This window comes from Pan paniscus, chromosome 1 (genome assembly GCF_029289425.2).
Source record: "Pan paniscus chromosome 1, NHGRI_mPanPan1-v2.0_pri, whole genome shotgun sequence".
Lineage (NCBI taxonomy): Eukaryota > Metazoa > Chordata > Mammalia > Primates > Hominidae > Pan > Pan paniscus.
In genome coordinates this window covers 128,344,811-128,371,461 of record NC_073249.2, presented here as the reverse complement: position 1 = coordinate 128,371,461, position 26,651 = coordinate 128,344,811, and the positions used below count along the sequence as shown (strand labels likewise).

Here is a 26,651-nt window from a genome sequence, read left to right as displayed (position 1 = left end):
GTCAAAAATCAATTAACAAAACGGTAAGTTTTCATGTCTTTATTTTTACATTAGCTCGAAAATCACAACCAAGAAGAAAGGCAACCACTGAATACAGGAAATACAGTACTGTTATTGCTGTTTTTTCTTTTTCTCTTGGCAAGGCTGGGTCGGGTGCCTTCCAGCCTCGCTGTGGATCCCGCGAAGTGGACGGTTCGCTTCGTGGCTTCTTCCCAGACCCCGCCACTGCGGCAACCGTCACTCGGTGGCCCCCGATTGGGTCAATGCGAGGACGCCCACCTCCTACCTTTGAGTCTCTCCTCTTCTCCAGGGTACAGCCAACCCTTTCTCCAACGTAGCCGGAGTCCGAGAGTCCCAGTTCCGCCCCTCCAGCCCGCCCCAGGCCAGGTGGGGATGCGCCCGGCCCGGGCCAGCGCTGGTCCCGGCAGTTCCGCGTCTGCGCAGCGGGCGAGGGGCTGGAGCGGGGCTGGCCGGGGAGGTGCAGGAGACGTGGGAGCCAATGGGCACGCTCGGGGGAGCCGGGCTGGCGGCGGCGGTGGCGGCCGGCCGGGCGCGCACTCTCGGGATGGAGGGCGAGCGCCGGGCATCGCAGGCGCCCTCCTCGGGCCTCCCGGCCGGGGGCGCCGACGGGGAGAGCCCGGGGGGCGGCGCCCCCTTTCCGGGCAGCAGCGGCTCTTCCGCCGTGCTGCAGGCGGAGGTGCTGGATCTGGACGAGGACGAGGACGACCTGGAGGTGTTCAGCAAGGTGAGGGCGGCGGCGGCGAGTCCCGGGAAACTTCCAAGGCAACTCCGGGAGTTGCCAGCATTGCGCCGACGGCTGCCTCTGGCGCGCTTGCCCTCCCGGGGCGGTGGCTCTGAGCTGGGGACGGGTGAGGTCCCCCGGGCTGCTGGACCCCGCCTGCCAGCTCTGGCCGCACCCGGGGCCGCGTCGCCTCGGGGCCTCAAACCTCAGCCGCTCCCTCCTCCGCACTTTGACCTTCCGTTCGGCGGGGCTGTGGCTTAGTGGAGTCTGCAAAGTTGTGATTTGTTTTCCCTTTCTGCTTCTCTGACACAGACATCTTCCTCGCGGCAGCTCCCGAACCTGGGAGGCTGGTGGCTCAAAACCGCTCCCGCCAGCTGCTTTTCGGGCGAGGCCAGCCCTGAACTCTGGGAGAGCAGCCAAGTTTAGAGAAATTATTCTTAATTTAGTGTTGTTGCTTGTGGATTTGAGACTTGGGTGAGTCTCGGGTCCTGTGGGAATAGGTTCTAGGAAATCTCCCTGAACAGGAGAAAACGGTTGTTTCTAACAGGAAGGTCCTCCGCTGAGGCGCTAAGGATTTTTCAGATGGTCAGCTACTGCCACCCAACCCACAGCCAGTGCTTTCGTTTTTCCTTGCCCCCGGGAAATTTAGGACCAAAGGCTCTTATTTGCTTATTTTACTGTTGGAGGGAAATTGACTTGTGGGGGCTAGTGGTAGACTTTTGGTACGTGTAGACTGGTGGTTGTAATTTCTTAAAGGGTTTTAGAAAAGAAAAATACCTTTCTTGCAGGGAGGTTGAATGTCACTCCAGTTTCTCAAGTTGCTGCTGAGAGAAGACCTGAGTTCAGATCACAACGCTGTATTCATTACTAAGAAGCCTGTTCATTTTAACGTTACCTGGAGATATTAGGTAAAGCAAACGACCTACTTAACCACCGCATTTACTCTGGGAGAGCAAACCAAAGTTAGGAAGTGACCATGCATACTCTGACTCCAAAGAGGAGTATATAAAACTTATTTCTACTTCGGTTTAAATGGAATGATAGGCCCAGGTTTGTATTCCGAATATTTAAACAGACTATCACAGTTTTGTGCTCTTGACTTTTCTGTTAAGTAGTAAAACAATGGAATTATTTTATGTTTAGTTGTAAACTCTGCCTTTTTATATTCCACACATACTTAATGTTCAGATCAACGACAGTTGGCCAGTTGGTTATTTACTTTCTTTCCTTCTTTACATTGCTGTTTGGATAAGGAATATTAGTCTGTGGTTATGCATTGTGAAACTTTGGGATGGGATGTTGGAAATAGCAATAGTGTATCAGAATCATCGGGGTTTCTTTCTGTTTTTTTTTTTTTTTTTTTTGTCGGGGCTGGACCCATCTGGCCTCAAGGGATTCTACCACCTCCAGCACCCAAAGGGTTTGGGATTACAGGCTTGAGCCACAGTGACTCGGATTGTTTTAAACTTGTCAAGTGGTTTCTCTTTCCCCAGATTCTAGGTGTTCTAGCTGACTCTTAAGAATCAATGTTTAAGTGAGGTCCTCTTGTCAGAGGCAGATCCAAGGTGAAGCTAATGAAATTGAAGCTTCAGCGCTATTCGTTTGCTTAGACCTCTGGGCGTGTTGGGGGTTGCTGGAGTTGCAGATGTTCTAGGTGGGAAGGAAATGACAGGTCCCGACCAGAAGCATTTCTAAATAAGCATTTCTGGTGAATTGCCTAAAGCTCTCTCAGACTAAGGAATCTAGATCTCCATGGCTCCAATCATTTATTGAGATTTCTTTTCTCATTCTGAATAATGTGTTTTTCCACCTAATTTTGTATTCTTTTAAAAGGGGACCTTCCAAACTCTAAAAGCCCGTACACCTGGGTCCACCCTGCTTGTTAGTGTTAACTGCGCGTGTTGGATGCTTAGAAAAAGTTAAGAACAACTTCTGTAGAAACTGCCCACGTAGATTAAGGCAAAGATATAATATTAGTGAAAATCCAACAAGAGTAGTTGGAAAAGTTTAAAATTAGCCACTTTCATCCATTTCAGTAAGTTGAATTTCTCAACCGTTATCTGTAGTTAAGCAAATTTAAGAAAGCCTGCTCCACGTGGCCTTCCCTTTCCACTACCTTCCTTGCCTGCTCCTCTATAAAACAAACACCACTGCTGTTCAGCCTATCCTAGGATGGAATCTCACAATTACTTATGAAGCAAACTGTCCTTCCCTTTTAGTAATTTGAGATTGGCAAACTACATATTTAATTTACATTCACCTTTATAGTCCCCTTATTCTCTTAGATTATTTGTGAATATGTGTCTGGTATACTCTTCCAGAAGCTTTTTAAAGAGTATGAATTTCCCCAGCACTTTGGGAGGCTGAGGCTAGCGGATCACTTGAAGTCAGGAGTTCACAACCAGCCTGGCCAACATAGTGAAACCCCATCTTTACTAAAAATATAAAAATTAGCCGGGTGTGGTGGTGGGAGCCTTTAATCCTAGCTAACCGGGAAGCTGAGGCAGGAGAATCTCTTGAACCCGGGATGCAGAGGTTGCAGTGGGCTGAGAGATCACGCCACTGCATTCCCACCTGAGTGACGGAGTGAGACTCTTGTCTCAAAAGAAAAACAAAACAACTTCTTATTATTTTTTTTCCACAACGTATTACAAGTACATGGCAAATATACATTTTGTGTTAAGTATGCTTTAAAAAAAAGAAATACAAGATTTAGTTCTTGCTATCACAATCTTATACTCCAGGTGGGAAGATGTGACAAACTCTACATGGCAATATAAATCAAGAGGGATGGAAAGTAAAACAAAGTTGTTCTGAATTTTCTTATAATCCAGTGAGAAGAAAATGATGCCAGACCTCAAGAGAATGCAGAGGACATTGATTTAAAAGAACGGGGATAGATGTTAGAAGGAAGAGAACAGAACCAATCATACAAAAACAGTAAAATAAAAAAATAAAAAAGATACACAAATGGTAACAAGAGCCTAAGAATTATTTTAGAACTAGGTCACAATGAGATGAGGCTTCCAAAAAATTTAACTGGAGAAAAAGGGCCAGTTTCTTCACGTTTAAAGGAAAAAATCCTCCTCTTTGGGGAAAAACAATACATTAAAATAAATTGCCTTTATTTTTATTGAATACTGTATAAAAGAAACAGCTGTGGATACAGTGTATGTGATTAGGCCACAATGAAGCACTGAGATGCTTATCTGGTACTCAGTAAATGATAGCTCTAATTGGCCTCTTTAAAGATATTCGGGATCATAAAGTGAGATATATATCATCTAGGATAATCAGGGAACTTACAGGTGTAATCATCCTCATCACCACTAGTCATCTTTGAGAAATCATGAAATGCAATAATGGTTCCCTGAAACTAGAGATAGGTAAATATTGTTTTTAAAAATAATGGGCAAAATGGAAGTTCTGGAAGGTAGCGAACAGTAGGTTTCATTTCAATCTCCAAAAAAGCCATGAAATGAATTATTTAGTATGTTGTTTATACACACTTTGAAAAAAACATGATCAATAGAAGCTACAAGTTTTATAAGAATAATGAAAGACTTAAGATTGTGTTTATGGTAAATCAGAGTTATAATGACATGATTGAGCAAGGCTTTTGAAAAAAATCACTCATTTCTTCAGAAAAGGTTATTTATTTATTTGTTTATTTTTTGAGATGGAGTTTTGCTCTTATTATCTAGGTTGGAGTGCAGTGGCACAATCTTAGCTCACTGCAACCTCTGCCTCCTGGGTTCAAGCAATTCTCCTGCCTCAGCCTCCTGAGTAGCTGGGATTACAGGCATGCGCCACCATGCCTGGCTAATTTTTTGTATTTTTAGTAGAGACAGGGTTTCAACATGTTGGCCAGGCTGGTCTCAAACTCCTGACCTCAAGTGATCCACCCGTCTCGGCCTCCCAAAGTGCAGGGATTACAGGCGTGAGCCACCGTGCCCAGCTGAAAAGTTTATTTCTGAAAGAATAAAGTTGAGACATCTAACATACACATGTATACATATCTTTATATGTATATATATATTTTTTTCTTTGTCAATTTGGAAATTCAGTATAGTGATGGAGCGGCATAATTATACTATTCATCTATTCTATCAAATAATTAGAAAAAGATTAGGAAGTCCTGCTTACTAATTTCTCACATATATTCTCTGCACAGTCTATTTGGTTTCTGTTGTGTGCCTATATCAGTCATCACTCTGATAAAAATCAGAATTCTCTCCAATGATTTAAATGAGAGTTGAATGCGGGGACTATTTATGGAATTATTGGCAGAGTTAGTGAACAAACAAGGAATACTGAGGCATTTAGAGAGTTGTAGTGGGAAAAAGCTATTAGCATCCCTAGCTTTAAAGGGACAAGATATGGAAATAGCATTGCTGGAAACCAGTCAGACCTGGAGCTGTGGAGATGGGGACACTTCTTCAGGAACTGCATTTACAGAGAGAGGTAGCTACTGCCGGAAACGTGCCAAAGCAGGAGGAAATAAGGGGTATGTTCCCTGAATTCCTCTCTTCCTGCCTTTGGATCTCCTGCTTGCACTCCTCTTTGAGTGATCTTGCTAAGGTGATGTCATCTATAGGTGCCAGCCTCCTAGGGCACAGAAAATAGATGGGTGGGGTCGTAGGACATAGTACAACAATGTGGAGAGTTACTTTCAATAAAGGTGACTGTGTCAGTATCTCTCATTGTATATGCTCTTCTATGATGTGACCTGCCACTCTCTTACGGAGAGATGGAATAAGTGCTGCTTTCCTTGAACTTGGGTGGGATTATGACTGCCTTGATCTATAGGATATGGTGGAAGTGATGCTGTGCAACTTCCCAGGCTAGATCATGAAAGGGAATGTAGGTTTCGTGTTGTCCAGTGGGACACTGTGCTTTTTGGAGCACCATGTAAGAAATGCAACCTAAAACCTCCATGTTAGGAAACCCATGTTACATTGAAACCACATGTAAATGCTTGGTCAGCAGCCCTAGCCGAAGTCCCTGGCACTATCCAGCATTAAGTGGCAGGCTTTCATGTGAAGATGTCTATATGATTTCAGCCTCCAGCATTCATGTGCCCTCAGCCATCAAGTCTTTTCAGTTGAGCCCTCATGTATAATGGAGGAGAGACAAGCCATTTCTGCTGTGTGCTTCCTGAATTCCTGCGTAAACCAGTGAGCATAATAAAATCTAAAGCAATAAAATCGTTTTATATGACTATGTTTTCAGATGGTTTGTTACACAGCAGTAGTAACTATAACAATAGCTAATAGTCTGTATATCATAATCAGCCTTCCAAATCTTTTGATAAGTTAGAACATTTTACTCAGAAGTAGACTATGGAATTTAATTGGGATAAATATGAAGTTCTGAAGAAAGCTCCATTAGTCATTGTAAGTAAAAATACCATTAAGATATAAGCTTAGTGGTTAGGAGTAGAAACTCTCTTTTCTTTTTATTTGAGACAAGGTCTCACTCTGTCACCCAGGCTAGAGTGCAGTGGCGTGATTTTGGCTCACTGCAACCTCCACCTCCCAAGGCTCAAGCTATCCTCCTACCTCAGCCTCCCCAGTAGCTGGGACTACAGGTGCACACTGCCACACCCAGCATTTTTTTTTTTTTTTTGTATTTTTAGTAGAGATGGGGTTTTGCCATGTTGTCCAGGCTGGTCTCGAATTCCTGACCTCAGGTGATCTGCCCACCTCGGCCTCCCAAAGTGCTGGGATTGCAGGTGTGAGCCACCACACCTGGTCCAGGAGTAGGGACTCTAACTACATTGCCTGCATTTGAAATCCTGGCTGCACTGCTTACTAGTATTATTGCCTAAGGCAAGTAACTTAATGTCAATGCGTCAGATTTTTCATCTGTAAAATGAGGATAAATACTAATGACGATTACATGCCCTAATATGTATGTTCCCCTTTCCCTAAGGCCTACATCCTGATCTTGTCTTAGTGGGCCTTACCATTTTGATGATTAGGAAAAAAAAAAAAACAAAAAAAACCAAAACAAACAAACAAAAAAAACAATAAAACAAAATAGGGCTGATCCAGGACTACTTATATTTCTCTTGCAAAAAATTTCACTTATAGCTCTCTTATAGGTTAAGTATTCTTTTATATTTCTCCTTGGGGAGGAAGTCTAGGTAGGTGAAATAGAAAGAAGGTGAAAAAGCTCTAAGTTTCTCTTTTTGAGGTAGCATATATGATCAACAATAAAACCAAAACAAGGAAACTTCAGAATAAGTTTGGGGAGACCTTGTATAGGACCATTTTATGTGCAAACATTCCTAGTGGTTTTCAGTGACTGAAAAACCAGTATACACAAATGACATGATATTGAATTTAAACACCATATTTTCAAGGTCATATAGGGTATTAATTTTAATGTAAATTTGAACTCTCCATGCCACTTCAGAAGATCCATTCCACTCTCAGCATTTTAAAAGGAGAGTTAACAGTTGATGTCAAAAAATGGCAGAGGAGTAAGGCCTCATCTTCAGATGCCAGTGCCTTGTTATCGATTCTTTGGAATACTGTGTTAAGATGGAGCTGAAATCTGGTCTGAGCTTAGAAAGAGGGCTTAGATCCATTAACACTGTCTTCCTTTGGCACAGGAAGTAGCAACAGTTTTGTCACACGTATTTGCTATCCATGAAAGAGAATCCACTAAGGGATTTCACTGATGATATGTTCTGTTAACCATGGCCTGTGAAGAAAGTCTGGTGAAGAACAAAAAGTGATTTAGCTTGGAAGAGATGGGTTAATTCTTTTAATAACTCCTTATGAAGACTTACTATGATCTAGGAGGATTAAATGTTTACAGTTTTGAAGGGCAAAACTAGGACCACTGGGTCAAAAAATAGAAGTTTCAGGTTAATTCAGAAAATAGATTTCTAATTAAAGTTTCCAAAATGAAAGGGATTGCCCAACAGGATCGGGAATTCTGTCACTAAAAATGTTTTGGTACAAGCTGGATGACTAACTGTCCCAGAGGAGAGGAGGGTGTGACAGTTGAACTGTCCTTTTTTACTAAGGCTGTTCCAATGGAATTTTAACTTACTAAATTTAAGTGTAAGAGCAGTGGAAAGTCTTAATTAGATGGGCCTATTCATCCCTTCAGTTTATTTCCAACTGGACTATGTTCTGCCATTCTCCAATTCTTAATTTCTCTTCCCCAACCCGTTGTCTTTTCCATTTAATTTTCTCCTAGTGATGTAATAATTCCTTAGGTGTCCAGGATAAAATCCTCAGTGTTTACCTTCTAATCATCCCTCTCATGCACTCTCCATGTCTGTTCATATATCTGAATGTCCCCATCATTTTTACCTTTTTGATATCTCTGGAATTAGTGCCTCCTTTCAGTTTCCTCTCCTATGTTTGGAGTGGTTGTGTAGTTACCTCTGAGAACTATTAAAATAGCCTCATAAGGTCTTCATTCTCCTAATATTCTGCCCCCATTCTATGTGTTCCCAGCAAATCAGTGTTTCCAGAGCACACAGCTCTGATCATATTGTCACCATTTGCCATTCACAGCTGTTGATGTTTAGGCTGTCAGCCTTCTCCTTCACCACCACTCTCTTTCCTGGAGAGCCTCACTATTCAGTTCCATGACTGTTACATCACCTGGGAGCTGGTTACAAATGCAGTCTCAGACCCAGTGAATTGGAATCTGATTTAAACAGGATTTGTGGTAATTTGTTTCCACCGTACAATTTGAGAAGCACTGATCTAGGTTGGTCCACTTGCCACTATGTGAACTTACTGTGTATTTTTCTACTTTTGTGTAGTTATTGTTAGGGCAGTGAAACAAAACCTTTTCTGTTACTCATCATCCCTAAGCACCTTCTTCAATCCTCAGCTGGAATTAATTTTTTCCAGTCTGTGCTCTCCATACTAGTGTTTTGAATCATCTAATGCTTAATACATTCTGCCTTATAAATAGATATTATTTCTCTTTTCCAAAATCTTGATTGCTCGTCTGTTTTCAATAGATTAAGCTCTCGAAGGTAGGAGAGTAGGAACTCTATTTACAGAATAAATACATAAATGAATGACGTAGCCTCTGACTTTTTTCATATTTATAGAGACAGTTATTACAGCAATTTGCTGGTGATCTGTTTTTAGTGAATTCAGTTTGTATCATACTGGTCTTTCCTATCAGGATACTAAACTACATAGAATTAAATTAGTCTTAATTAATGGTGAGTAATGTTATTGTTTGATGATACAGAGAGCTATGTTGAGCCTCAATCCTGAACAAAATCTCCCATTTAGATTATATTAGAAGAAATAAACACAAAGCATAAACAATCCAAGATAATAATTTAGAAACGTTCTTTTACTTGAAAAAAAACCATATTAAGCTATTAATACTATAATAGCACCTGCCTCAGGGAGCTTGATTACAAGTAGTGGAAGCCAACTCTGGCAGGAAAGAAGTGCAATCTTGAATATTAGATTGCTCACAGAGTAGATGTAAAGGCTGGAAATGCAGCTGCAGAAAGGGACAGGCGCTAGCAGAAACTATAGCCAATCGTATATAGTCATGTGCTGTGTAAGGAACGTTTTGGTCAATGATGGACTGCCTAAGGTTGCAATACTGTGTTTTACTGTACCTTTTCTAATCATATGTTACAGCTGCCTACAGTTTTCATAACAGTAACATGAACAGGTTTGTAGCCTAGGATCAATAGGCTATACCATCTAGCCTATGTGTGAAGTAGGGTATATGATCTAGGTTTGTGTAAGTGAACTCTATGATGTTCACACAATGACAAAATTTCCTAAGGATGCATTTCTCAGAACCTGTCCCCATCATTAAATGACACATGCCTGTATTTGGAAAGGGGATTGGATGTTGTATAAACAAAGAAAAAAAAATTATGAGGACCTATAGGAAAGAGAGCTACAGCTCTTTTATGTAGAGACAGTGAGTTTTATTTATTTATTTATTTATTGGTCAGGAGCAATGAGGAAAGTTATTACAAATATTTTGAGAAAATGATGTTAAAAGGCTCCAGATTTAAACTTAGTGTACTCTAAAAAGAATACTTTATTTCCGTGAGTTTTAAAGATAAAGTTTTATGTTTGTATCCTTGAGGGCCCTCATAGCCTGCTGTAGTTTTACAAGTAGCTAGTGCGATCAAAAAGAAACACAGATTCAATAGCTATGTGGTTACAGTGTTAAAAATTTATTTTATTCATGTTTATTTATTTGTGTCCCACACTTTCCAAAGAAGATATGAGACTAAAAGTTAAACATTTTCATTGGAGTCACCTTAAGTATATACAGTTTTCTCAATAAACAGGTAAAGAGTTACATGCTTAAAAGATTTTGCTCATTTTAAACAGAATATTTGATTAACTTTGGATTGCATATATCAATCAAGCTGGATAATAGTGTGTTACCTCTAGTATTAATAAAAAAAAGACAATTAAAATTATTAGCAAATACTGACATAAAAATCTGCTTGTGTTAAAACATAGGGTTAAACCAACAGTTTTAACATTGAAATGGAAAAATTTTATTATTTTTGACTTTGAGAAATGCTTTTATATGACATGCTCTTTTTTTCTTTTTAAATTCAATTTTATTGAGTATAATTTACATACCATAAAATTCACCCATTTTGGGTGAACGATTTTTTAAAGATAATTAACCAGATTGTACAACTATCACTATAAACCAGTTTTAGAACATTTTCATCTCCCCAATATGATCCATTATGCCTGCTTACAGTTAATCTCTGTTTTCTCTCTGTCATAGACAAAAACCACTCATCTAAATTTTCTGTTTATATAAATTTGTCTTTTTAGGTAATTTCAAATAAATAGAATCATATCATATATGCTTTATCACAATTTTGAGATTCTTTCATTTGTCATATTTTTAGGTTCATTTCTATTAGAAAAATGATTTTATATCATAGTTTTATTTTTAGATAAGTTTTTAAGATAAACAAGCTGAATCATTTAAAGTGAAATATTAAGAAAAAAAGTCTGTTTAGAATGAAAATTAAAGCCTTATGTGTAACCAGAAACAAATGGCAAATTCTTGTTATATGAATCTTGAAAATTAGAAAAAATGAATCCCTAATTTGTTCTGAGAAAAATGTGCATATGTATTTTGTAATCTAATTGAACACTGAATACTCTCTTCATCAGCTTTCATTAGGTTATGCTGCAGTACAACCTCGAGATTTCAGTGGCTTGCTTACAATTAAGTTTTCTTTCTTGCTCGTTTATCTGTCAGCTGTGGCTAAACTGTGATTCTGCTCTCGGCTTTGACTCTGTTCCACGTATCTTCTTCATTTTGGGATCAAGACTGAAGCAGTAACCCCTAACTGGGACATGCCACTCCTGTGACAGAGGGAAAATAATATGAGCACTGGTGGAAATAGACAATGGCTCCCAGATCTTCTACCCAGATACTGCCATTGTCCAAAGCAAGTAACTGGTCAAACCAATTGGGAGGCACTGAAAATCACCTGGCAGCTGGCCAGGAGATGTAATGCGCTCACAGGAAGAAAGAAGGCGGATCATTAGGAACAAGCAGACCACCTCTAACAATGGTTTTGTGGCAAAGTTATAGGCAAATGGCATCTTGGACCTTTCTGAATGAATAAAACCAAATTTTTAGAATAGAGTATTAAATACAAGAGGTAACATTTTCTACTAAGTAAGAAATTATTCAAGTGTAATCAAGATAAATGGAGCTGCATTTGATATGATTAATCACCTCCAATTGGCTAATGCTCATGAAGAGTCTGAATAAGACCATACAGATGCTTAACAATCTCTAGCTGTGCAACAAGTGTTTTACTTTGGGATTTTCAGGTGTAACATTCATTTATCACAGAGTGCTCCTCCCTTTTTAAAAGACTATTAGATAAAATGTATGAATACTTGAATTCTGATACAGCAAATGTGAAAATGAGCTTTGCTGGTCATTCCTTCATCATAGTCTATGTTCCAGCCATATGTCTTCTTTCTGTTCCTCAAATATTCTTCCTGCCTTGGGCCTCATTGGTTGGTCCGACTGGAATCCTGCTCTCCAAGTGTTTTATATAGCTGACTCCTTCTCACGTTACCTCCTCAAAGAAGCTTTCCCTGACAGCTCTATGGAAAGCATTCTTCCTGCTCCCTGCAGCCCCTTTATTCAGCAACCTGCTCCATTTTTTCCTAACACTTATTCTTCTTGTCTGAAATTATCTTACTTATCTATATATTTATTTGCTCATTATATGTACCCTCCCCTTCCCTCTCAACTAAAGTATAAGCTTCATGAGAGCAGGAACTCTACAGTCTTGGCCACTATCGTATCCCCAGCCCAGTGCCTGACACCTGGGTGACATGCAGTGAACATTTGTTAAATGAAATCAAAGTACTATACTGAGCGCTTTTCGTGTGCACATGGATGGTGAGGGTGGTTGAGTCTTGCTATCAATTAAGGGATAAGTGATTTGGGGAGAATGATTATCATCCCTATACCACAAATTTATTCAACTGTAAAATATGGACAATGATAATTATACTTCCATCAGATTGTGGAGAGGATTAAATGAAATAATGCATGTATGTGTTGCTAGGGCACATAGTCTCTGGCACTTAGAAAACTCTCAGTATTTGCTATTATGGTATATAAGATTAATATTTTGTTTTTGACTTGTGTAAGCAGCCACTTTGAATTTGTAGTGAGATCTTTAGAGGATCACAAAAATATACTGGTTTCTATCTTTGAGGAACCTATACTTATTTAAGGGAAAATATTGTGGCAATAAATTGATAATCTAGATAGGGCTATATGTACATCTACTTAATTAAGTATGGAAAGTTTGGAAAAGTTTTCTGTGGATATAAAGGCTCCATGGAGATAAAACATAGGAGGGTAGGGTACTTTTAATTTGAAATAATTAGAGCACATGTTTTTAAATTACCAGAATTTTGGCCTCACTTTCAACAGTATTGTTTCTTAAGTGATACAGTATGTGTATAATTCCCTCTTTGAGTGAGTCGTTTCATGTAATATCTGCCAGGCAATTTAGAATTCCTGGGAGATTAGAATGTTTGGTGAATCTGTTTTAATCACCGACTGGTTTTCCCGATATATGTATAAGCATATATTGTCTCTTGAGAAATTCTCTGTCAATTTGTTGGTGGAGTTAGATATCTAGGCCCTTTCTCTGGAGAATATCTATAAAGACAACACTTTGGTTTAGGGGAATAGTTGTAGTTTACGATAAGACAGGATCCATTTTAGCCATGCCTGTTAAGGGCATAGTCAGCTGGTTGTGCTCCTTAAAACCACTTCTGATTACATTCCTGAGTTGGGTCTGCAGCGTTATCTGTCTGTAGAACATATATTAAACCTCTTCATAAGTTCTGGTTAGAGAAATTATTTTCTCTGGCTTGTTTTGCTTCCAGCTAGTCATCATTGAAACACAGTTGGATAGTTGGCTGATACTGTGTTTTAAGTGCGTATCCATTACCCCAAACTTGTTTTAAGGCAATTTCAGTTGATGTTCTATCGTTTGTAGATTTAGCATTCATGGCTTTAAAATATTTTTGACATGCAATAATATGACATATCGCTGAGGCACACGTGCGAACTGCACCAGTGTGCTGGAGGATGCGCTTAGCTGGGGAGGGAGCCTTGCCTACCTTTCAGTCTTAGTATTTTAGTTGTTGTTGACTTGTTCTTGCTTATATATGGAGTTGTCTTTATTGTGGTGATTAAAAACACTGATTTGTGAGGGTATCTGTCTGAGTGTAAAAAATGTCCCTAGCAGAAAGGGAAATGCTACAAATCTGGAACTTACCTCTGCCTACCTACCACTTGTCAAGAGGACTTTGTTTTTATTTCTAAGTTTCATTGGAAAACTGAAAAGAGGCTGGGTGTGGTGGCCGACTCCTATAATCCCAGCACTTTGGGAGGCTGAGGTAGGAGCACTACTTGACGCCAGGAGTTTGAGACAAGCCTGGACAACATGGTGAGACCTGTCTCTACAAAAAAAATTTAAAGAAATAGTCAGGTATGGTGGCTCCTGCCTATAGTCCCAGGTAATTGGAAGGCTGAAGAAGGAGGATCTCTTGAGCCCAGAAATTTGAGGTTACAGTAACCTCAAATGTGACTGCGCCACTGCACTCTAGCTTGGACAAAAGAGCAAGACCCTGTCTCTAAAACAAAAAACAAAAATCAGAACAAAACTGTGGAAAGACACTGTATACTTTACCTACTCAAACATACCTTTTGAAAACTTTCAAAATGATTTTTATTATGTAATTTTTTCATACATATGAAACACTATACATGTTTATAAAATATCTGTCTATATTATATAGCTGTCTATATAATATCTATAGTGTAAAGTAGGAACAAGCAACAGCTTGTGGGCCAAATCTGGTTGACCTTTTATAAATAAAGTTTTATTGGGACACAGTCATACCTAATTATTTATGTATTGTCTGTGACAGCTTTTACACTACAGTGGCCAAGATGAGAAGTTGTGACAGAAACCAGATGGCCTATAAAGCCCGAAATATTTACCATCTGGCCCTTTACAGAAAATTTTTGCAGATTCTTGGTAATAGAATGATAAAATTTGTATCCATGTCCCACTCCTCAGCTTAAGAAATAAAACATTCAAAAATTTTGACATCCCTGTGTTCCCCTCCATAGATTATTTTTTCTCCTGTGAAAAAGAAACTAATAATCTGAAGTTTATGTTTGTCATTTGTTTGGTTTTTATGGAAGTTTATATAGGTATCTTGAAGTAATATATTTTAAAGATTTACTGATTTTGGGGTCTTGAATGTTTTAGGACTTCCAAAAATGATACCATCCTGTGCAAATTCTCCTATAATTTGCTTTTTTTCTCCTAATAATTTATGAGAATTGGCCATATTGCTGTATGAAGTTGTAGTTTATTTTCATAGCTCTGTAGTATGCACACCCTTATATGCATATTTCACTATTTATTCATTTTTCTGTTTCTAGTATTCTAATTTCCAACAATGCTTCCTTGAATACACTTGTACTTCCTCAGGTTCTGTATGCTACAGAGCTGTATACTGACCACGTACATTTATTTATTTTTGCTTTAGATTTCTATTTAACTTCATGGGAAACTGAAAAAAGCTGAATTCAGTGATGAGTCCCAGGGACCCCTGTCATATTTTGATGTAAGATTTTAACCCCTGTCATACTTGAGCTTATTGGCCATTAGCTCAAATCCTGATTATTTCACTTAATAGCAGTTACTGTTTGAACAAGTAATTTAATCTGAAAATAAGAGGGGAAAGGAAAGAGCACTTACCAATAGTATTTCTGTCTTTCTAACAAGGGGGAAAAATATGCTCTGCAGGAGTGTGGTAAGGTTTACATAAGATAATTCATATAAACCCTTCAAGCAGACATTGTGTACCACTCATTTATTATCTCTTTTTGTCCTGTTAGTCCTCTGTGATCTAAGGTGAGCTATGACCTCTCTAAGAAGTTGCAAGGAAAAGAAAACTGAACCTCAGAAAAGTTACTTGACCAAGTTCACTCAGCTGGTACATGTGTAAACTTGGATTAACTTTAGCACTGCCTATGTACAGAGACTTTTTCTTTTATTATACCACTCTTTTTTTCTGCCAGAAGGGAAAATTATGTTAAATAAAATTATGTGAAAAATTTCTAAGGTCAGTCTATAGCTCTGTGGTATATAAAACTTGAGGAAGTACAAGCATATTCAAGGCAGCACCATTAGAAAGTAGAAAAACTAGAGACAGAAGAATGGATAAATAAATTGTGATATATGTATGCAAGGGTGTATATACTATGTAGTGATGGAAATCATGTCAAACAAGATTAGGGTGTTGTATGCCCCTTTGTAGAATATGACAGAGGCTGACTTTTCCCCCAGTCACATTTTCAACAGTGTTCCACAGAAAGCCTTTCTCATTTTTATTATTATTATAAGCAGGCAGACTGGAAGGATTTGTAAACCAAAACACAGCTGGCAAGTCTAAATTTAGGCCTATCAATATGAGTGTCCTTCTTAACAACATGGTTTCTCAAACTCTTTCCACCTTAAGTTGCTTTTTTTACCAGATGTCTTTTGGGTGTGTGTGTTTCTTGTGCATCAGCAATTTTATTTGCATGGCCTTTTCATGCCAGTATTCTGATTTATTACACTTCTCACATGGATTTTTTTCCCTGTGACTTGTAAAAAGAAAATAGCTGTTTGTGCACAGATGGTGGGTGTGATTTAGTATTATCAGAGTAATTCACGTTATATTTATGAGACATTCCTGAGTAGCATTCAGCGAGGGACGTTAAGGAAGGAAACCTCTTAAGAGGTCATATCTCACCTTTTAACCTATTTCTATTGGTGTTTATCACTTGAGCACTCAAATATTGACAAACCATCATTTATTTTAAATTTCAGCTATCTGTTTTATTTATTTCAGTGGTAGAATGTTGGAATCATCTAATTGCATTAAAGGAGGGTGGAAAAAAACATTCCCAGAAATTCCTGGAGTTGACTACTAACCTGTCAAAAAGAATGGAGCAAAGTTGAAATATTTTAATCATGATTTCTTCCTTTTAGCTTTGCCTCCATCCTCAGATTTTTATTGTGTACCATTTTAAGTGCAGAAATGCTGTGTGAGTTTGCCAGGGCTGCTGTAACAAAGTACCACAGACTGAGTGTCTTAAATAACAGAAATGTATTGACTCACAGTTCTGGAGGCCAGAAGTCTGATATCAAGAAGTCAGCAGAGTTGGTTCCTTCTGAGGGCCGTGAGAGAGGGATCTGTTCCAGACTTCCCAACATGGCTTATAGATCCATGTTCTCCCAGTGTCTCCACACATCCTCTTCCCTCCATCCATGTTTCTGTGTCCACATTTACCCTTTTTATAGAAAGATAGCAGTCGTAATTGGATTAGGGCCTATCCTAATGACCTCATTTTAACTTCATCAGATCTGTAGGGACCCCATGTCCAAATAAGGTCACACTCCAAGGTACTGGGGATTTGGGCTTCAGCATATAAATTTGGGTGAGGGAACAATTCAACCCATAACAAATGCTTATAATAAACCCCGAGTAACAACAGAAAAACTTACACTTAATTTGTGATTTTTGCAATAAATTCTATTATCATGCTAACACCAATCTAATCCATTTATTTCAGTTAAGTTATTTAAGTGGTTTTTCTGACAGTGGATGTATTGTTTTGGAGTAAGGATAAGAGACCATGAATTCTTGCAACACAGGCTTTCTTCTCTATGAAACACACTCAAATCTCAGCCTGAACCCATCCCAGGATTTTCTTGTGTGTGTGCATTTTCACTGTTCTAGCTACAGGAGTAAACATTATTTAAGAAGTAGAGATTTGTCACACAGATAATTTTTATTATGCTGTAATCTGTTGAAGGAAAAAATAAAAAGATATATTTTCACCATTTAAATGACCCTAAGATAATGGTCTTATATCCAAATAGAGACAGAGAGACACACATCCATTATTGTGGAGGTGAGACCTTTGTTTGGAAAGAACAAATTTTATTCATCCATTTCTCCTGAAACGCATCAACCGCAAAAGGTTAAATGGAGTTCTTTTTGGTTAATTGCTTCTTTGGATCTTCCCAAACACTTATTTTCTTCAGTTATTCATGTCCAAATGTTAAGTCTTTTAAGTATTGTTAGTATATTTTCTTTCCTTTTTTTGAAGTGAATATAAAACACTTTAGATAGTCAGTTTTATTGAGGTTTTAAGAATGCTTTTGAGTGATTCATAGTAATTTAAATCCTTCTACTGAAATCTTGGATGTTGCTAAATTTCAGCCTGTAATTTTCTGCCTTTGCTAGATATCGAAGCATATTTTTATGACACCACACTGTACTCATTGGAATTGTGAGCCTTTTGTAAATTCATGCAGATTTTTCCCACTCCACAAAAGGATGCATTTCAAGCGGAAGAAATAGAATGCTAAATTATGTAGTAGGTAAAAGAAGTAGGCTGTGGTGAGTTGGGAGGATGAGCAAAAAGAATGCCAAAGCACGTTTGTACGTAATGTCAGTAAAATACAAAGTACGTTTGCCCACCAAATTAAAATTTGTCAGCTTACAAAGTTGCTATTTATATGCAATGGTTTTTGAGAGAGATTTTTGTACATGCTGATTACACATTTATTTGGAAGCTCTAAATTCTGGTTTTAATGGCTGCTTAGTATTTCATTGTGTTAGCATCCCATAACTTATTATTTATCTATGCAACCTTGTTAAGAAAAAAATCAAATATAATCCGAGGTATTCTGCCAAAACAGCCCTAGGCAACTGTTTTATCACTACGGTTCTTACTGTCTCTTAGCACATCATGTACAATGTTGACTCTAACAATTTTAACGTTTTTTCTGGTTACAAAATATAACATATGTTTTAGAATATTTGGAAAATAAAGAAAATCACATAGAAAAATATTAAACCCAACAGCAATCCCAACATCTGGAATAATTCCTGTTAACTTTTTTTTTTAATAGCTGCTAAATTCCCTCTCTCCCTCCCTGCCCATCCCCCCCAGTCATACACATACACACACATTGGAATCTGGTTTTACACAAATTTTATATTTTGCCATTTTTTTCTGAATAACATACTGTGAAACTTTTTCCAAGTTATTGTATGTTCTTCTAAATCATCTTTAAGTCACTACATTGTATTCTATCATATGGATAGAATTCATTATATCCTCCCATAGAGATATAAAATGATTTATTTCACTGAATTTTTTTTGCAAGACATTTATTGCTTCTAAATTTTCTGTGTCTGATTAATCCAACTGAAATTTGTCTTCTACTCCTTGTGTAATGCTTAAATGATCACAAATCTTTTTGTGATAATAGGCTGAACCTTCGTAATCTTTATGACTATTGTTATTCTTCTTTCTTCAGTTAGCATATCCTGTGATAATATCTCTTCTATTATTACATTGAAGGATGACCTAAATGTTGCATTGTAGTTCACAGAGCTAAACTTTTTGTGGGAAGAGCCTTTAAAGCAGTGCTCTGAGTATTATCGATGCTTCAAAAGCATTTTTATTGATTTGGTTTGAAGAGAAAACAAGTCCATATTATGATTTCATCTTTTTTTCCTATTCATAGTTTCACAAAAAAGTATCTCTTCCTAAAACATCAGAATTTATTACATCGTACTATATTAATGCATTTGGATCTGAAATATTTTGGAAATCATCAGGTCCAACTTTGTAATTTAACATAGAAAGGCTGAATTAGTGGTTCAGTGCCTGCTTAGTCAATGGCAGAGATAGGACCAGAAGCCATTTTTGGCCTCCTTTATGATTTTTTTTTTTACTCAGTACTGGCCAACTTTGTTGCTAAGCTAAAATGGGCTTTGTTGCAGTTTTAATATTCAAATACATCAGTTAACTTTATAATCTTACACATAACAACAGACAGAACTTTTGATTCCAACATCTGTATCACTACTTTAGGGGAACAAATGTATCTAAAAGAAAAAGTATAGAGTTGGAGAACAAGTTCTTACTACCACCGCAGAGATAACTCAAATATTCTATTGAGAGTGTTAGTTTTATCTTTGCATGTGAAAGAACCATTATTTGAATTTAAAGTTTACTGTAATTATCCTTATGTTTCAATTAATTTTATTTATAAAGAATAACATGTAGCCCTTCCTTTCCCATCTTTTTCTTTCTTTTATTTAGACAAAACTATTGAAGGTGACTGAGCAGATGACCAGTGTTGCCAATTGAAATTGAAGCTGAGGAGGCATCCTGCATGGTTGGGGTTGAGAATAAGGCTGCCTTGGCCTACGTGGTCAGAGCAGAGGAGGAAGCCGGTGTGGTTGGGAGATTGGTTACATACAGGGGAATTGAGCCAATAAGTAAACATATTTGGGATAATAGGAGCCAGGCTTCTCACTGCTGACTAAAAGAGTTATAAATATGGAAAAGGGAAAGGCTAGACAAGCCATGACATGTCAAATTAGAAATAGAGGTATATAGGCCAGGGGCAGTGACTCATGCCTGTAATCCCAGCACTTTGGTAGGCCGAGGTGGGTGGATCACGAGGTCAGGAGTTCAAGACCAGCCTGGCCAAGATGGTGAAACCCCGTCTCTACTAAAAATACAAAAATTAACCAGGCATGGTGGCAGGCACCTGTAATCCCAGCTACTCAGGAGTCTGACGCAGGAGAATTGCTTGAACCCGAGAGGTGGAGGTTGCAGTGAGCCCAGATCGCACCACTGCACTCTAGCCTGGGTGACAGAGCGAGACGCTGTCTCAAAAAAAAAAAAAAAAAGAAATAGAGGTATATCATTCTAATTTGTGAACTCTTGGTATTTTATATCTGTATCTAGCCATAGATCTAGAGCTGTATGAGTCTGTGTGTATGTGCGTGTGTGTGTGTGTGTGTGTGTGTGTGTGTGTTAGTCTGTTCTTGCATTGCTATAAAGAAATACCTGAGGCTGGGTCATTTATAAAGAAAAGAGGTTCATTTTGGCTCATGGTTCTGCATGCTGTACAGGAAGCATGGTGCTGGCATCTACCTGTAGTGAGGGCCTTAGGCAGCTTACGATTGTAGGGAAAGGTGAAGGACGGCCAGCATGTCATGTGGCCAGAGAGGGAGCAAGAGAAAGAGGACAATCCAGGGTCTTTTAATAAATCAGATATTGCCTGAACTCATTGACTGAGAACTTACTCATTAACATGAGGATGGCTCCAAGCCATTCATGAGGGATTCACCCTAATGATCCAGACACCTCCCACTAGGCCTCACTGCCAACATTGGGGGTCACATTTCAACATGAGATTTGGAGAGGGCAAACATCCAAACTATATCAGTGTACATATGTATGTGTATGTCTCATATATTTATTTCCTAGCACTAATATCTTGGTTTTGTAAATACCAATCTTCTCTAAAAGGAACCAGAGCTCCTTGGAGAAATGTCTCATTCCAGAGCTTGGGCAGGGAAATAACAAAATATTATAAACTTGAAACATCTTGTTCTAAAAAGTAAAGTGCTCAAAGAATAATGAAGACATAGCAAAAACATACTGGTGCAGCTTTAAGGGGCTCCCACTTGTCAAACTTGGGACTGTTTAGACATCAAAATAAATTATGATGTTAATGAATTATATCCACTGAATAAAATAGGAATCTGTGAATCTGTAGTCATATAATTAATTTGAGTCTATAGTCATATAATTAATTTAAACAAAATATTATACTCTTTAGTCTCCTTAGTGGAAAACCTATTGATGATATCAACATTGAAAAATAAAAAATAGCAGTATACATATATACACTGATATAGTTTGGAGTGAGAGGGAATGAATAAATGAATAATGAACACTCAGGAAAACAAAAACTGGGCTGGCACAGTGGCTCACACCTGCAATTCCAGCACTCTGGCAGGATGTATTAATCTGTTTTCACACTATTAATGTGTTTTCACACTGCTGATAAAGACATAACCGAGACTGGGCAATTTATATAGGAAAAAGGGTTTAATGGACTTACAATTCTGCATGGCTGGGGGAGCCTCAATCATGGTGAAAGGCAAGGAGGAGCAAGTCTCATCTTACATGGATGGCAGCAAGGCAAAAGAGCTTGTGCAGGGAAACTCCCATTTTTAAAACCATCAAATCTCGTGAAACATACTCATTGTCATGAGAACAGCATGTGAAGACCTGCCTCTATGATTCAATTACCTTCCACCAGGTTCATCCCACAACACATGAGAATTGTGGGAGTTACAATTCAAGATGAGATTTGAGTGGGGACACAGCCAAACCATATCACTCCACCCCTGGCGCCTCCCAAATCTCATGTCCTCACATATCAAAAACAATCATGCCCTCCCAACAGTCCCCAAAGTTTCATCTCATTTCAGCATTAAATCAAAAGTCTGCAGTCCAAAGTCTCACGTGAGACAAGGCAAGTCCCTTCCACCTATGAGCTTCTAATATCAAAAGGTTAGTCACTTCCTAGATACAATGGGGGTACAGACATTGGGTAAATATACCCATTCCAAATGGGAGAAATTGGCCAAAACAAAGGGGCTACAGGCTCATGCAAGTCTGAAATCCAGTGGGGTAGTCAAATCTTAAAACTCCAAAATGATCTCCTTTGACTCCATGTCTCACATACAGGTCACGCTGATGCAAGAGGTGGGTTCCCATGGTCTTGGGCAGCTCTGCCCCTGTGGCTTTGCAGGGTATAGCCTCCCATCTGTCTGCTTTCATGGGCTGGCATTGCGTGTCTGTCTGTGGCTTTTCCAGAGGCACAGTGCGAGCTGTCAGTGGATCTACCATTCTGGGGCCTGGAGGATGATGGCCCTCTTCTCACAGCTCCACTAGGTGGTGCCCCAGTAGGGACTCTGTGTGGGGGCTCCAACCCCACATTTCCCTTTTGTACTGCCCTAGCAGAGGTTCTCCATGAGAGCTCCATCCCTATAGCAAACTTCTGACTGGACATACAGGCATTTCCATACATCCTCTGAAATCTAGGTGGAGGTTCCTAAACCCTAATTCTTGACTTTGGTGCATTGTCCCAACACTGTGTGGAAGCTGCCAAGGCTTGAGGCTTGCACCCTCTGAAACCATGACCTGAGCTCTATGTTGGCCCCTTTCAGCCATAGCTGAAGCAGCTGGAGTGGCTGGGACACAGGACACCAAGTCCCTAGGCGGCACACAGTATGGGGACCCTGAGCCCAGCCCACAAAACCACTTTTTCCTCCTAGGCCTGTGGGCCTATGCTGAGAGGGGCTGCCATGAAGACCTCTGGCATGCCCTGGAGAGATTTTCCCCACTGTCTTGGGGATTAACATTCAGTTCCTTGTTACTTATGCAAATTTCTGCAGCTGGCTTGAATTTCTCCTCAGAAAATGAGATTTTCTTTTCTATCACATTATCAGGCTGCAAATGTTCTGGACTTTTATGCTCCACTTCCCTTGTAAAACTAAACGCCTTAAACAGCACCCAAGTCACTTCTTGAATGCTTTGCTGCTCAGAAATTTCATCCACTAGATACCCTAAATCATCTCTCTCAAGTTTAAAGTTCCACAAATCTCTAGGGCAGGGGCAAAATGCCACCAGTCTCTTTGCTAAAACGTAGCAAGAGTCACCTTTGCTCCAGTTCCCAACGAGTTCCTCATCTCCATCTGTGATCACCTCAGCCTGGGTTTCATTGTCCATGTCATTATCAGCATTTTAGTCAAAGTCATTGAACAAGTCTCTAGGAAGTTCCAAACTTTCCCACATTTTCCTGTCTTCATCTGAGCCCTCCAAACTGTTCCAGCCTCTACCTGTTGTCCAATTCCAAAGTTGCTTCCACATTTTCAGGTATCTTTTCAGCAGTGCCCCACTCTTAGTACCAATTTACTGTGTTAGTCCATTTTCATGCTGCTGATAAAGACATACCTGAGACTGGGGCATTTGTATAGGAAAAGGGTTTAATGACTTACAGTTCCACGTGGCTGGGGAAGCATCACAATCATGGTGAAAAGCAAGGAGGAGTAAGTCACATCTTACATGGATGGCAGCAGGCCGAAAGAACTTGTGAAGGGAAACTCCCATTTTTGAAACCATCAGATCTCATGAGACTTATTCACTATCAGGAGAACAGCATGGGAAAGACTCGCCCCCATGATTCAATTATCTCCCACCAGTTTCCTCCCATGACACATGGGAATCGTGGGAGTTACAATTCAAGATAAGATTTGGGTGGGGACACAACCAAACCTTGTCACAGGCCAAGGCAGGAGGATTGTTTGAAGCCAGGAGTTTGAGAACAGCCAGGGCAACATAGCAAGACCTTATCACTATAAGATATTTTTTAAAGCAGTAGAAGAATGAAAATGTAATCATAATTCACTATATGGCTTGGCTGTGAATAAAAATAATTTTTTTCTTAAACCTCTATCTACCTTAAAATGGTGATAAATTAAGATGATGGGAGAGAGAAAAACGTATGTATATATTTGAGAGAAAGGAAACATTGCCTATAAAGTAGCTTCGAATAGGTCTATACCATAATAGAAAGTGAAAGGTGAGAAATGGTTCCGGATTGAAGGGGACCAGAGATATAACAGTTAAATGTAACAGATGAACCTGGATTTAGTTCTGTACTAGAGGGGAAGAACATTTTCTTTTTAGGATATTTTTGGGACAGAGAAATTCAAAAGGGTCTGTGGATTAGACTGTTGTATTGCGTCAGTGCTAATTTCCCGATTCAAATACCTGGATCGGTACTATGGTTAGGTAGGAGAGTATTCTTGTTTTCTGAAAATACACACAGACCTATTTAGGAATAATGGGGCAACATGTTTCTAGCTTACTCTCAATAAGTAAAAGTTTTCTCATCCCTCCTTTTCTCTCTTTTGCTTTCTCTCTCCTTAACTTTCTTGTACCAATTATAATTTATCTACAGATCTAACATAGGCATGCTTCCTATCACATTTATGTCATTATTCTATCAGTTTTCTTTTCTTCCTTTTTTTGTCCTTCTTTTACTTCCTTTTTTTAATTCCCTTTCTTCCTTGTTTTTCTCTCTCACCTTCTCTTTTTCCTTTCCTCCTCTGCTTACTCCCCTTTCCTATTCTGTTCTCCACCATCCCCTTTTCCTTCATCCCTCGCTTCCTTTATTCTTTCTCCTTGTCATCTCCTTGATACCCTGGATATTTATTTTCCTGGTCCAGTGTATATGGGTTGTTCTCTAGGTTTGCTGCAAAACTGTCAACGTAGAACATTATTTTCCAGGGAATTCCCTTTACTTTGATCTTCTGTTGTATCTCTTGTTTTTAGATTCTATTTTTTCTTTCTTGGCATATTCTCTTATTTTGGAGAAGTAAAGAAGCTTCCAAAGAATAGGTACATGGGAAGTAAGTTTTTGAAATCTTCTATGTCTGAAATGGCTTTATTCTACCTGTATATTTGAATGACAATTGCCTGGATATGTATAATTCTAGGTTGAAAATACTTTTCTCTCAAAATTTTGAAGACATTAGTTTATTATCATGTAGTTTCCAGCATCACCATTTAAGAACTCTGATGCCATTCTGATTCCCAAGATTCCTCCTTTATTTTACTTATATTGTTTCTTAAATCTTTCAGGAATTTAAAAATCTCTAGTATTATGAAATGTCATGGTGATGGATGCTTGTAGGAGTACAACCTACCCAACCAGTGTCCTGTTCATTTTGGGGAGACCTCACAGGCCCTATCAACTTTATGTCAAGGATATTTTTCTTTCTCATTTTCTGGAATTCCTTTTATTCAGGCACTGCCTGCCTGTATCCTTTCATTTTAAAAAATCTTCTCATTTTCCATCTCTTGTTCTTTTGGTTCACATAGTAGGACAGTTCTTGAGCTCTGATTTTCACACTTTCTGTTGCGTTTTTATATTGCTATCATATTTTAATTTTCATGAGTCTCTTTTTTGGTTGGTGGTGTTGCTGTTCTCTGAATTTTCTTTTTAAAAAGAGCATGCTTTCATTCATGGATTTAATATTTTCTCTTATCTTTCTGGTGATTTCATGGTTTTTTAAAAAGTGTTTATGCTCTGTTCTATCTGCTTCCTCTAATCTTCTGTTTTGGTTTGTTTGTGACTTTATTTCACGTCAGAGCCTTTCCTCATGTTTGGATGTTTGGTAGATCCTACACCAAATAATAAAAAGCAGAGTAGACATTCTGCATGCATGGTAGGGGCTTTGATGTAGGGTGGTTATGCAGAGACCTGGCTAATTCATTAGGGGACTACAACTGTCAGTTTTTCTCCAAGATCAGCTAAGAGAGGAAACTTCCAACTGTGGTGGGTGCTGTGGTATGAATATTTGTGTCCACCCAGAATTCATACATAGAAATGCTACTGCCAAGCTGATGATAGTAGGAGGTGATGCCTTTGGGAGGTGATTAGGTCATGAGCGTGGAGCTCTCATGATTAGGATTGGCGCCCTTATAAAGGACCCCAGAGAGACCCTCCCCCCTTTTACCATGTGAGATTATAGTGAAAGGAAGCTGTTCTGTAAAGTGGGCCCTCACCAGACGCTGAATCTGCTGACATCTTGATCTTGGACTTCCTAGTTTAGAACTGTGAGAAATAAATTTCTGTTGTTTGTAAGCTACCTAGTTTATTGTAGTTTTCTTTAATAACAGCCTGAATTGACTATGATGGGGTGGGGGTTGCACCTTCCTGCCAACGTTCTTGGGACCAAATGAACAGGTTTGCATGTCTTTTGGTCTGGTATGCAGGACTTTCACTTGGTATCTGTATTGTCATAGGACTTCTTCCATATCCTACTGGATGCCCTCGAGTTCAGACCTTTCAGAAAGTAGACTTCCAGTATTCTACCAAATTGGGGTGGGAAAGTTACCTGATTGCCTAGGGTAGGTGAGGGAATCTGAGGTTCTAACTCTTGTTTTATTAGATCTTCTTAATAACCAATCATCTGGTTTCTGCTCTGCCACAACCTTTATGTCCACAGGTTCTTGCTGCCTCCAATTCTTGAAACTTTCTGGCATTCTACATCATAAATATCCTTGCTTCTTCCTAGTTTACTGTTCTCTTCTAGAAAGATTGCTTTTCAGTTTTTTCTGCACTACTATTTTAGTTACCACTTGACGATCAGATCTCCAGTTTCCAAAAAGCAGTTGGCACATTTCGTTTACTATAGTTTTTTTCTTCTTCTTCTTGCCTGAGTCCATTAGTGCTACTGTGACAAAATATCTGAGACTGGGTAATTTATAAATAATAGAAATTGATTTCTCACAGTTCTGGAGGCTGGGAAGTTCAAGATCAATATGCTGGCAGTTTTGGCATCTGGCAAGGGATGCTCTCAGCTTCCAAGATGGTGTGTGTCTTTTTGTTGTGTCCCCACAT

The 26,651-nt window shown here is 39.0% G+C and overlaps 1 protein-coding gene across 2 annotated transcripts in view; it reads left to right on the top strand.

Moving 5' to 3' along the window:
- Nucleotides 1-383: 383 nt before the first annotated feature.
- Nucleotides 384-26,651, top strand: part of SNX7 (sorting nexin 7) — a 102,594-nt gene continuing 76,326 nt past the window's right edge. Inside the window, exon 1 of one of the 2 annotated variants that reach the window (XM_008960545.4) lies at nucleotides 384-745. In XM_008960545.4, coding sequence (XP_008958793.2) covers nucleotides 500-745 — 246 coding nt within the window. In that variant the 5' untranslated portion in view covers nucleotides 384-499. Of the gene's footprint in view, nucleotides 746-1,533; nucleotides 1,651-26,651 lie in introns of those variants that run through there. The other variant, XM_063599864.1, reaches the window with a different exon arrangement.